General features: G+C 37.8%; 1 protein-coding gene across 1 annotated transcript; it reads right to left on the bottom strand.

Annotated features, from left to right (window-relative positions):
* Positions 1 to 10,261: 10,261 nt before the first annotated feature.
* On the bottom strand, positions 10,262 to 12,416 carry LOC116412795 (uncharacterized). Its single transcript, XM_031908007.2, has 3 exons — positions 12,199 to 12,416; positions 11,385 to 11,470; positions 10,262 to 10,560 (listed from the first exon to the last, which is right to left on the bottom strand). Exons 1-3 carry the CDS (start codon positions 12,314 to 12,316, stop codon positions 10,393 to 10,395), a joined length of 372 nt encoding a protein of 123 aa, XP_031763867.2. The 5' UTR covers positions 12,317 to 12,416; the 3' UTR covers positions 10,262 to 10,392.
* Between the last annotated feature and the right edge of the window lie 506 nt (positions 12,417 to 12,922).

The following is a 12,922-nucleotide window of genomic DNA, read 5'->3' as shown; positions in this document are numbered from 1 at the left end:
AATGGCCACTAATAATAAGTAAAATACAAGGATGTATTCATTTGTAAGCAGTACGTACATTTATATATTTATATTATATCAGAAAATTTGTTCATAATTCTAATTTAGAAGTGTGGGAACTTTTTAGTCTAATTACTAGAAAAACTGAACACAGTGTGTTCGTTTTGATTTAAAAAAGAATATGTGTCAACTAATTTGATGTATGGCTGACTCAAAGTTGATGAGGATATCTACAAAAGAACCAAAATAACCGATATAGCCCGCAGGATAAGCAAACTGAAGTGACAATGGACTGGTAACATAGCTCGATAAACCGACATTCGATGGGAAAGAAAGGTTCTTGAGTGGCGAGCACATACGGGTAAACGCAGTGTAGGACGACCCCCACTAGATGGAGTGACGACCTGAAATGCGTTGCAGGGAGTCAGTGGATGCAGGTGGCTCAGGACCGTTCTTTATGGCAGTCTATGGGGGAGGCTTATGTCCAGCAGTGGACGGACAATGGCTGAAATGGTGACGATGATGACTAAAAGTTGACACGTTTTTAACACTGGATGCTCTATCTATATACGAGTAATGTAAGGTTCCGATATAATCACGGTAATAAGGATGCGCGTGCTTCCGCCGCGCCCCGCCCGCGCCGCCCGCCGCACCCGCCGCGCCCCGCTACGGCCCAGTCGAGGGCACAATAAAACAGCTTCAATTACAGCTCAGTCAGCCGCAGCATCCGACAACATCGACACTGCGCCGTCGACATAATCTCATATACCCATACACATATACATATACTAGGCAAGAGTGCAAATATTAATGTTTTTGAACGATATTTAAGTAATTTGGGCTAAAGACATATTTTGTATTCACAGCAAAATGATATCAAACTTAAAATATTGCAAATAGTAGATAGGATAGTTATCTAGAAGTGTATTATGTAATATTGTATAAAGTGGATTAAAATACATTTTTCACGTGCACTGTGGTTTGAAATGAATTTTCTCCCGCGAACGCTCAGGCTGTGGAATGAGCTCTCTGCCGAGGTTTTCCCTAGAGATTACACTATGAGATTCTTCAAAAAGGGTATATTAAGATTTCTTCAGGGTCGGTAACTCACACGTGACACCCCTAGTGTTGCAGACGTCCATAGGCTACAGTGACCGTTCAATAAAACGGGCTGTACGTATGTCACCTTCGTGATATAAAAAAAATCTAAGTTTTGCATACCACAAGAAACAAGATATCTGACAAAAAAAAATATGCAATTAACACCGATGTAACTTATTTATTATGATTTTTCAAAATAAAATACTTTTAAATGCCACACAGTGATCCATCATCTGGTCCTCAAGTGAGGATACTCTGACTTTTACGACTCGCACAATGACACCAAATGGCTTTGAAGTTCCACACAATAATACCAATATTACGTGCTACGAAGAAGCAGGCAAAGAACATATAAGGGTATCTAACCCGGAATACCTAAATCTGTACCAACTTAGAAAAGTACCCTTTTCTAAATTAGCCCAACCGAGAATAAAACTTGGAATCTCATTTAGACAACACCACATGTCCACTGGCTAAAGGAATCTAAAGAAACACATACAATGTGCTTTCAATTTCTTATTTTATTAATTAATGTATTTATTAAATACATAAAAATATGACAGAGGTAATCAAATGTACAAAGGCGAGCTTAATTCTAAAAGAGTTCTCTTCCAGCAAATATAAAGCAGAAAGGAGCATCAACTCCTTCAACATCAACATCAGCTGGTAGAGCGGTGTTCAATATCGTGACAGTTTACAAACAAAAAAGTAAATAGATAAACTTAAGTTTATACATAACTAATTATATCATATTTAATATATTCATTTCATTTCATATCCATCTTTATATTCAATTAATATACTTCTATTTCGAGCGGCCAAAACCGGGGCGTAAAGCTAGTAAGTTCACATTTCAATTAATGTTATGAAACATAGATTATAGTTATTGACATGGATCAGAAAGTTTTTTAATTATCTTTACAAACGTCGATTTAATTGTACGATGTATTCACGTTAACGATTAACGATCGAACTTTTGAGCTCTCGGTAAACTCTCCACAATTTATTATTTAAACTATCAGGATACTGCAGCGTTGCTTATATTAATTAAGATAAAAATATGAGGTTATCTACATAATATACCCTGTCCGTATACTAAACATTAATATCGTACAGTCATTTAAGCGTTCAATAACTTTGAACTAAATATCTGAAATCCTTAACATTTACAATATTAATATAACTAATAGGATAAATAACAATACACTGGTATATTGTAGCTCTGACTATCGAACGTAAATATTCCATATTTTTGATAATTAACAAAAAGGTAAATAATAAATTTATTGCAAAAGACAGAGATAATATTTTTAGAGACGACAAAAGGGGGGTTTTTCGCATTTCAATTTGGACCCATTCGTATCCGCATAAACCTAGAACAAAATACACTATTCCTACTCTTACCTATGGGGCAGGCAGCATTTCTATAGAAAAAGGAAAATAAATCACAGAAATATCCATTGTACAATCTTATAAGCGGAAGTTTACTTCCACACGTGTGTGGAGCGACGCAAAGGGAGCATTGTGATCCTGTGATAACTATCCCATAAACCATAAATGGATATGAATTCAAATCTAGTTCACACCAAAGACTGTGTGTCAATCTATTTAAATTTCCTACAAATTTTTTGGTGATGAAAAAATCGAAAAATAAAAGAACAAATTATGGCCGCAAGCATAGATATCTAGCGGTAAGTTTCTCCCTCGCCACGTTGCCTTGGACGTTTCACTGACTCAGTGGAGAGTTACGTTTATTATAACAGTCAACATATGATACCCAAGGCCACTTTCTACCATCGTATAACTCGAAATCAACAGAAACTTCACCATCAGTGGAGAGTTTGTCCGGAAAGTACGTTTATTATAACAGCCATCATATGATGCCCACAGCCACTTTCGTTTCTTAGAATTTCGTGGACCACGGTTTTGCCCAAATTAAGCTCTTCACCATCGTTAAACGACTCCCCATTAACACAAGTTCAACTTTCCACGTTTTCGTCGGAACTAAGGACGTCCTGATCATCTTGAACCTTTCTCGGCCCTCTCTGACTTTTTAGCCACTTGTGGACGGTTGGTTCCTTCACAGCATCATCCCCATAAACTGTTCTGAGATCGGCAAAAATTTCACGGCCATTCTTGCCGAGTTTCGAGAGAAACTTGATTACGACGCGCACTCTTCAAAAGCGGGCTGCTTAGATTATGGAATGAGCACTCTGTCGAGCTTTTTCGAAGAGACTACCGCATACAATTTTTCAATAAAGAGGTATAGAAGTTTTTATTAATGTGCAATTAAAATTACAAGTATATGCCTAATCTACAGACGTGGGGGAAAAGGATAGTTAGTAACGAAAACTGAGAATCCCATTGCTAGCACTACACCCAACCAGGTCGACCTCCTCGCGGTTCCCCCTGGATACTATTATGATTAATTCCTGATGAACTCATCATGATGGGTTGACTGACATATTTTCATTCTCATCAATCACCCTTCACTGGTGCCCTGCCAGCGTATACCGTTAGCGCAGGCGGGGCTACCTTTCCATTTTCACCCATCAAAAAAACCTAAATGTCCAACCGCTGCTTCCGATATTATCGTAAGATGGCACGGACACACAATCTCCGCAGCGGACTGGAAGCACATTGCTTTGCATAAATGATTACCCGGAATCGATTCCCCGGGCCAATTTAGATAAAGAACTTTTCTAAATTGATTCCGATCCGGATATTCTGATTTATTCTATTAGATATTTCGTTCTTTTTCTTACTACACTAAGACAGTTAAGAGATATCAATACATATAATGTAATCATAACTGGTCGCTGTCTGCACATGCAAGATATATAAGAATAACTATTATAAGGGGGCTTCATGAACTCAATAGAACACAAAACAATGATTATTAGATTTTTTTCTGTTTGTCTCTACATTTGTGCACGTTAATCTCAGAAAAGGCTTAACCGATTTGAATGTAGTTTTCACTAATGCATTGCGGTTTGTTCCATTTAACATTTATTTCAATCGATTCATAAATAAAAAAGTTATATCAATCTAAAAAATCGCATATGATTCAACTGGAATTGGCTGAAACTGTTTTATTGTATGATTGATTTTCGAAAAATTTGTCTACTCGTGCGAAACCGGGTCGGATCGTTAGTAGTAAATAGATCAGTTCATGTCTGCCTTTATAATGTTTTTATATGTAACAAGTCGTATATTATTATATACATTATCCCTTCCAGTACACAGCAAAATATATTGTAACAATACAAATTAATATTTTGAATATTCAAAATAAATTTTGACACCAGATTTGTTTTTAACAGCATATTAAATTTGTTTTTTTGTTTATGCAACTTAGAATGGCAAACAAGCTAACGGCCCACCTGATGGAAAGTTGTAACCGTCGCCTATAGTCATAAGCAGTACCATGGACATAACATAGTATACCATGATACCCCCCATATATTGCCATTCCTGAGGACTCAGGTGTTATTCCTCTGTACTCTGTAAATTCATTGACATATGCCACATCCCTTCAAACCGAAACACAGCCATACAACCAAACTGCTTTATGGTAAAAATTCGAATGGGACAATTGTTCTACCAATTTCAGCCTACAAATACTTAAGAGAAAATAATCAGGGGGAAAAGAATCGTTAGCAATGGAGTTCGACAGCATCATTGCTAGCAATATACCTTATTAGGTCGACCTCCACGTGGTTCCCCCTGGAAACCATCGTGAACAATTCTTGTTGAATTCGTCACGATGGGCTAACTGACCTGCTTCATCCTCACCTATCATTCTTCACTGGTGCCCCGCCGGTATATACCGATAGCGCGGGTGGGGTTACCATTCCATTATCATCCATTAAAAAAAAAAAAAAGAGAAAATAATCTCTATATGGGTATCTCTTTTCTTATCAATAATGTCTCAGATAAGTTACAATCGTAAACGCAAGCAAAAATATTTTTTATCCTAGTTCTCGACCTAGTTGCATCTGTCATAGAAAAAATAAGGGCGGTGTTTGAAGCACGTTATCGATGTGACGGGTAGCTGGGCAACTGGGAGGCGCCACGTGACGCTGCAGGCACAGGCCGACACAAAGGCACGCACCTTACGCCTCCCATTGTTAAGAGCTCCAGTAATCACACGCATCTGCAACCTCTTCGTGCACGTGTCTACAACACACGTCATTTTCTTTCAATCTGTAAACTGAGTTTGATTTTTTTTATCTGTACAGTTTATTTCTATGTTGATTTCATATTAATGTTGCTATTCGATTTTTGAAGTCAATAGCAATAGTTTATTATTCAATCATTATCCAAAATAAATTTATTCATGCAGGTCTATTACAAACATTTATGTTTATAAACAACTCACTTTAATATATCTTACTAGGGGGGAAAGGGATTGTTAGTAATAGGGTCTAACAGCTTCATTGCTAGCAATATAACCTATCAGGTCGACCTCCACACGGTTCCCCCTGGTAACCATCGTGATTAATTTATCATAGAATTTGTCACGATGGGCTAACTGACCTGTTTTCATCCTTACCTTATTCTTTACTGGTGCCCCGCCAGTGTATACCGATAGCGCAGGCGGTGTTACCAGTCCATTTTCACTCATAAAAAAAAATGTTTTACTACATATAATGCTATTGCCGTATAATCACGGCACAGAATGGATCACCCGTTCCTTTCCAGTGAGTGTTGTAAGAGATCTAAGCGAACTTAATGATCGAGGGACGGACAGAAGCGTTCCGCTTAAAACATCACTAAAAGTCTAACTGCGGCTGACAACCCACCTGCCAAGAGTGGCAACTACAGACAACCTCCCGTATGGGAAAGACCTATGCCCAGCAGTGGACAGTTAACGGCTGATATATAAAAAAATATATTTTGTATAATTTACAAGTTTAAAAAAATAGAAGTTAAATATATGCCGGTTTATCTTTAACTCCTATTTTTTGTCGCAAACTACTACTAAGCCCACATAAAGTTCATGCAATTTAAAGTTTAACTCTAAAGCTAGAACAGAGCACGGCACTGCGAAGTCTCGGCCGGCGTGTTTAGTTCCCGGGTGCACTTGCTATTCAGCGTTTGTTCTAATACCTAGACCCATTGTGCTCCGCCGCCGCGGCCGCGGCCGCTATCAACACAATGCGTGAGCTTTTTGTTCTCGACACGTGATATATGCCGCCGAATGCACAATACGACAATGCACACTGCACACTGCACGCACTGATATTGCACGCCGCGGAGCAACTATCAACAATAAACCCGTGATATAGGACGCGGGCCGCGCTACTGCATAACAAACTTTTGTGAATACTATTTTTTTCTGATTTATTTGATTTAGTAAAAACGATGAGTCCTAATTTTTTTTTTTTTTTATATATTTAAATCATTTCATTAGTCCTGCGGTGACGGAGTATAAAAATTGTACAACAAATTTATATCTCTACAATTTCTAGACGAACAATGAACGTCATCGTTACAGAAGAACAACTTAAGTATTTTAAGGCAGAGCGCATAGCCAGCGTAGCTCAGAAATATTTAATACTATTTTTTATCCGTGACTTGGACCGGAAAATAAATAAACATAATATTCTCATTTATAAGACTAGTAATAGTTATAATAAATAAATGTACGCTAATAATCTATTCCAGTGTGGTATAGCCAGCATAGAATAGGCCGCTACTTCCTTTCCCGTAGGTGGCGGTCATAAGAGGCGACTAAGGGAGGGCGAGGGATGGAGAGCAGCGTACCTCTCTAAAACCTAACTGCTGTTACCAATCCGCCTGCCAAGCGTGGCAACTACTGGCAAAACCTCTAGTGGGAGGCTTATGTTCAGCAGTGGACAGTCAAAAGCTGATATGATAATGGTAATTATTAATCTCCTATGAGGAGTGCCACGTTTTTAGCCGAGAGAAATGATGATTATTATTACGCGCAATGTACATGTACAATAGAAGCCTAAAAATACATGTCTATAGCGACTGAAATACGTCTGTTTATGTACAATAAACTTTCGTCTCGAGCACAAAGAAACGAAACTACAGGCAGTAAAGATAAACTACGGGCGAGAGTCCCGCATAAGTTGTAGAGTTTAGAGCGCTTTAATAACTTCCTTCTGTTCTGTGTTGGCTCCGCGCTGGGTAACAAGCGCGGCCTTTGAAAAGTTCCGACGTATTCGAGACAATGGTTTGAAAAACGGCCCTCCACTACTGTACCTACCGCCCTTAGCGACTGCCGCCACCCACGCTCCACGCTCCACGCTCCACGCACATGTCACGCGTGGGCGTGCGTGTCCGTCGGCGCACTGTAATAACTGTTTATAAGTCGAAATCAATAGCATTCTTTACAAACTATTCTACCATTGAAGTTGGAAATTTCCCATAAGGAAATATGGTTTAAAAAAAATATTGAGCTTCATATACAAACTCGGCGCGTCCAGTTGTCTATTAAAGTATATATGGAAAGCTGAATATTCTGTCAGTACTATCAGTGAAAAAAGTTGTACACTTTCCTAGATCAGCAGCCCAATCGTTCTTATCGATACGGCATCTTGGAGGTATAAAAGAACGATACTGTACTTAGTTAAATTGTTTCTTGTTATGCATACTTAATATATAGAATTATAACTAAAGATATTAAAGTAAAAAATGTAATGTGTCGAGTATAAAAGAAGATTATACAACATCTCTACTCTCTGTTAATGTGATACATTTGGTTTCGCAATTCACAAAAAATATAATAGGAATGGTGCAGGCACCTCGTCGTCGCGCCGCACCACTCCGCGCCGTCTGCAAAATGCAGCGAGCGTCATAAAATTATTTGCTTCCCGCGCTGTCCTCATTATAACAAGAAAACATCGTCTTTTGTACTCGTATTTATTTCTCTTTTTCAAAATGTGCCCGACAATAGCGCATTGTGATGCCGGACGCAATCAACCGCCTCGTTGTGAGCACACAGCGCAACGAGAATCTTTTATTCTACCAAATTAAATATTCATTGACGCTTCGGCTAAGTATCAGTTCGAGTCCCGCCGTGCAGAAGATGCGAGGTACTAGCGAAATAGTCGTAGCTACGTGGTCTTTTTGTGACAAGTTAAAAAGCTAGGATGCGCTTCACCAGCCATTGTTTCGAGGCACAAATAAATTTTTCTTTTTCGTCATGATATTTGTATTTCTGTATTTTCTGCATATTATTACGAGAGCTCTTCAGTTGCATCGCTCATTAAAATACTTCCCAGCGATGCAGGCCAACGTGCTACAGAGCGGCGTTCTTTGCAGAAATTGGAAACAGTTTCATAAAACTTTTTACAGTTTCCACGTTGTGCTCACACTTAACTTGCACGATTACTTATTTGTTTCAAGCCTGTTACAACTGGAGCCTACAAAAAATATTATTACAGCTATAGGCACTCCACTAGCCAAGATATTATGAGTATCTACAAAACAAAAAATCTGGAAGCGCAACACAAAACAATCAATTCAGAAACTATCCATTTAATTCAAGGAATCGAATATATACCTCATACGCATAGTACTATACCCTATTTGCTCTCCATATGCACGGTGATGGAGTAAAAATGCAACTTCCTTCTCATCCGTAGGATGTTGTATTAAGATGCAACTGTGGGTACAAAAAACTTCGCGATAAAACTAGGCCCCACACTAGGCCGCTTGCCTAGCGTAGTCAGCAGGCTGGAATCTTTCTCTCAAGAGCTCTAAGTGGCAGCAAATGAAGTAAAATCAAATCCTATTAGCATCACTTTATCATCAGCTATATGAATTATCAAATCTAATTTCTAAATGATTTGACGATATAAAGCTTTTTTATGATTATAATATACTTGCCATATATCTCCTCTGAACACGACAATCCTACAGAATTGAAAAGAAATCATTATAAACGAAATAATAAAATTATAAAAAAACAACTCTACGACGAATATAATTGAGGTACTACTTTTATATTGCTGACTTGGTAATCAGGAGATAATATGCAGAAAATAATATATTGTAAGGCACACACCGTAACAATGAATACATAAAAATCCAAAGCGCGCTGAATCAGAAATAATTTCACATTCGAATTTAATTGAAGTAATAATGTGTGATAAGTAAATGTTCTGTGCAGCGATGATTGGAGTTGGTATACAAGTGCAATATAATGTATAGTAAATCGCATACTTCAATCTTAATTTACTTTTCATAACTTATGAAAGATAATAAAAAGTCGCCTGGCCAGTACGGCGGATCTAACGCACAGTAGTAATAAGATCTACCGGTGCCAGTAATATATACACTTCCTGTCGACCAGAGGCAGAGGGATTGTTAGTAATGGGGACGTTAATCACCATTACCAGCAATACCTGACAGGTCGATCTCCACGCGGTTCCCCCTGGAAACCATCGTGATTAATTCTTGTTGGATCCGTCACAATGGGCTAACTGACCTACTTTCATACTCGCCTATCGTCCCTCACTAGTGCTCCACCAGCGTATACCGATAGTGCAGGCGGGTTTATCATTCTATTCTCACCCATATAAAAAATAACATGTCGACCCCTACGCAGTTCTTCTGGAAACCATCCTAATAACTCTTAGAGAACGCTTATCAATTACGCTTTGCATTCTTCGTCACAGTGGACCAACTAACCAAACGTATTTTCTTTAACTTACTCCTCAATAACGTATGATCTACATCAGTAAGGATCTGTCTCACATATATGATACGTTCCTTTTTTCATTCAAATTAACATCTTTTTTTCTCTTTGATTACCGTTTGCACTATGAGGACTAGAATGTTGTAAAAATATTTATATCCACACTAATATTATAAATGTGAAAGTGAGTTTGTTTTATTATTACCTTATAGCGCTTTAATGGCTTAAGCAAGCATTATGAGACTTAGTATATACGTATTATATTAAATGGAGAAGAATATAGCCTTCTTTTTATACTCAATCAATAAACATATTCCAGTCACGCGGACGAGATAGCGGGTGAAAGCTAGTAATGAAAACGAGATTCTTTTGAGATAAAAAGTGGTACCTCACTAAAAAAAGAGAAAGAAAGTTTCTTTAGGGTCACACAGGGTATACCGAGGTATCGTTTAAAAATAACCGGTTATTGAAATAAAAGACACCATATCTTTTTTAACATTTATATTTTAAAAGTGTCTCATGTTAACGGTAACAATTTAAATATTTTTTTAACTTACATTTATTACCCATAAGCTGACGGCCATATGACAGTATGATTAGCTGCAAGTGGGGAGCCATCAGTAACTGCAGTAGACGGTGGTGTCCACTGTCGCCAGGATTTGCAAATTGCCGCTGCGGTGCACGTAGCCAGTGTACAAGTTAGGCAGCGACACCGCGGGCGAGACGTCGTAGTCGCACACTATTATCGAGACGCCCACGGGGTGTTTCGACGGTGCGCACGCCATCTGTCAACATGAAAAGTGCACATTAGCGATCACTTCATCATCATCATATCAGCCTTTAACTGTCCACTGCTGAACATAAGCCTCCCCCTTGGGGGGTTTGCCAATAATTGTCACGTTTGACAGGCGGATTGGCAATCGCAGTCAGACTTTAGACAGACACTGTTGCCCATCCTTACTCGCCGTCCCTTTGTCGGCTCTTACGACACCCACGAAAAAAGAAGGGGTAACCTATCCTATGCTGGAACCACACGATTATATTATTTAAATAAGTACGTGCGTACCGGCGTTGACATCTAATTTATGAATCCCACCACCAATTTGTTTCCTTCCATACTGAGTTTCGGTATGGATATAGATATGAAATGAAATTACGGGGCTCTCTGATTTGAGATATCCGTATCATAAAACTCGACAACGGCGCCAGCTGTCGGGTGTTGAAAGCGTTAGAGAAGTTGCGGTAGCTACTCGTTGTCGTGTACTTCCTACCTATATCTGACATCGCGAATTTAGACAAAACATACATCTTTATTTTTAATCAACTTGCAATCATTTCTATGTTTAATATTCTCCATTCTCGCCGCATTATATTGCTGCTACTAAGCAGATATGTTTGTATAGCTGTATTTTGTTTTACAGGTAAAAATATGATGTCAATATCAATATTGTTATTTTTAAAGTAAGACCGTTTACTTATTTGTTAGTTTAAATTGCATAAAAAGAACAGTATCATTGTATTGAATTAGCAAATAAACTAATTTAAACTGAAAGACGCAGTATCTTTTTTTTATGTAATAAATAATATCCAATAATTATGTGTCACTGACCCCGGCGTCTACGGCAACTCTCGCGTCGCGTACCCCGGCCTGCACCGTGGTTGGTTGTAATGGCACCGGTAGTCCGTGCCGGTCTCCTGTAACATACGATCATTCAGTTTTAGTTAGAATTCCGTTGTAACCATTCTTGACATAATATTTGACAAATTCGTTCAGATGAACGGCTGCGTTACTATAATGGTACAGAACTGTAGCTACTGCTCTTAATCTATGGAAGCATTATCCTATTTTTTCAGTTTCATCTATAAAACAAATCATCTGTTACTATGACTTACTAGAGGGAGACTTTGTACAAAAGTCGATTGCTTGGGTACCTCTGTCCCATTCATGTTTCAACCGTGAAGCAGTTGTTTGCATAGCTGTGTTTCGGTTTGAAGGGTGGGATATGGCGTGAATTTACAGGGTATAGAGAAGTAACATCTGAGTCCTCAGGAATGGCAACGCATGGGGGGTATCATGGGCGGAACAGTATACTCTGTTATGTCCATGGTACTGCTCATGTTTATAGGCGACGGTTACCACTTTCCATCAGGTGGGCCGTCAGCTTGTTTACTATTCTAAGTTGTATAAAAAAAATGTTACAATATCAAATTATACAAAATTATACAGTAAAAATATGTTTCTTTATATTTTTTAAACTTTATCAATAATATTAGAATACACAAATGATATTTATCAGCCCCCATATTTGTAAGATTTTTTACATTTTTATAAATTTCTATAAATATTACTTTTCCACAATTTTCAACCCTGTAAAATTAAAAGTAAAAAAAATTCGTCTTAGGCCATATCTAGTCATACTCACCATAATTGGCAGTTGCACAATAGTTATTATAACCGACTTCAGTTACAACCAAATTAACTGAAGTTACTAGCACGAGTGCAAGCTGGAGTAGAAAAAGTGAGTTTCCATGTGCAAACATCTCGGCGAGTAAATGGGATAACTTTATAGTTATTTATAACTATTATTATTAATAGTCAGAAGAAACTGCAACGCTCTTATATAATATATCAACAGACGCCTCATTAAAATATTCCATGCAGTGAGATGTGAAGTTGTATTCACAATTTAACGCGATAATTTTAACATTCTCAACAAATAAATAACCATTCGTTTTGCTCGACTGTTTTGTTTTGCATTATTAGCGTAAAATTTGATTGTAATGACATACAATACATAAAATAAAATTAATAGGATCTCATTATAAAACAATGCTTCTGTGAAGAGAGATTTCTCTAGATATTCATATGCAGTCGATATAAGAATATGATGTATCACCAGGCCCGCCCAGGATATTGTAAAAGGAAACTTATGAGACAAAGTCCATGTAAGACAAATAATATATTATATATTATTCTTGCTTCTGTATTCCCGTAGACATACAACGTGTAAGTAACGATGGAGAATAAATGTTTACAAAATAGCGAGCGAGACCTCATCAAGCGCAAACCAATCTTGATAAAAATTACTCCAAATAATTAGATGATGCATAAACACTATCACATGGATAAAATTTTTAACTACGGAA

Source organism: Galleria mellonella, unplaced genomic scaffold (genome assembly GCF_026898425.1).
Source record: "Galleria mellonella isolate WM207_F2 unplaced genomic scaffold, CSIRO_AGI_GalMel_v1 utg654, whole genome shotgun sequence".
In the NCBI taxonomy this organism is placed as follows: domain Eukaryota; kingdom Metazoa; phylum Arthropoda; class Insecta; order Lepidoptera; family Pyralidae; genus Galleria; species Galleria mellonella.
This window is presented reverse-complemented; position numbering and strand designations above follow the sequence as displayed.

Excerpts from the sequence above, each read along its gene's own strand:
- LOC116412795 (XM_031908007.2), bottom strand. The coding sequence starts at position 12,316 with ATGTTTGCACATGGAAACTCACTTTTTCTACTCCAGCTTGCACTCGTG. Across the intron at positions 11,471-12,198 it reads TTGTGCAACTGCCAATTATG|GAGACCGGCACGGACTACCG; the intron begins GTGAGTATGACT and ends CGTATGTTACAG. Across the intron at positions 10,561-11,384 it reads GAGTTGCCGTAGACGCCGGG|ATGGCGTGCGCACCGTCGAA; the intron begins GTCAGTGACACA and ends TCATGTTGACAG.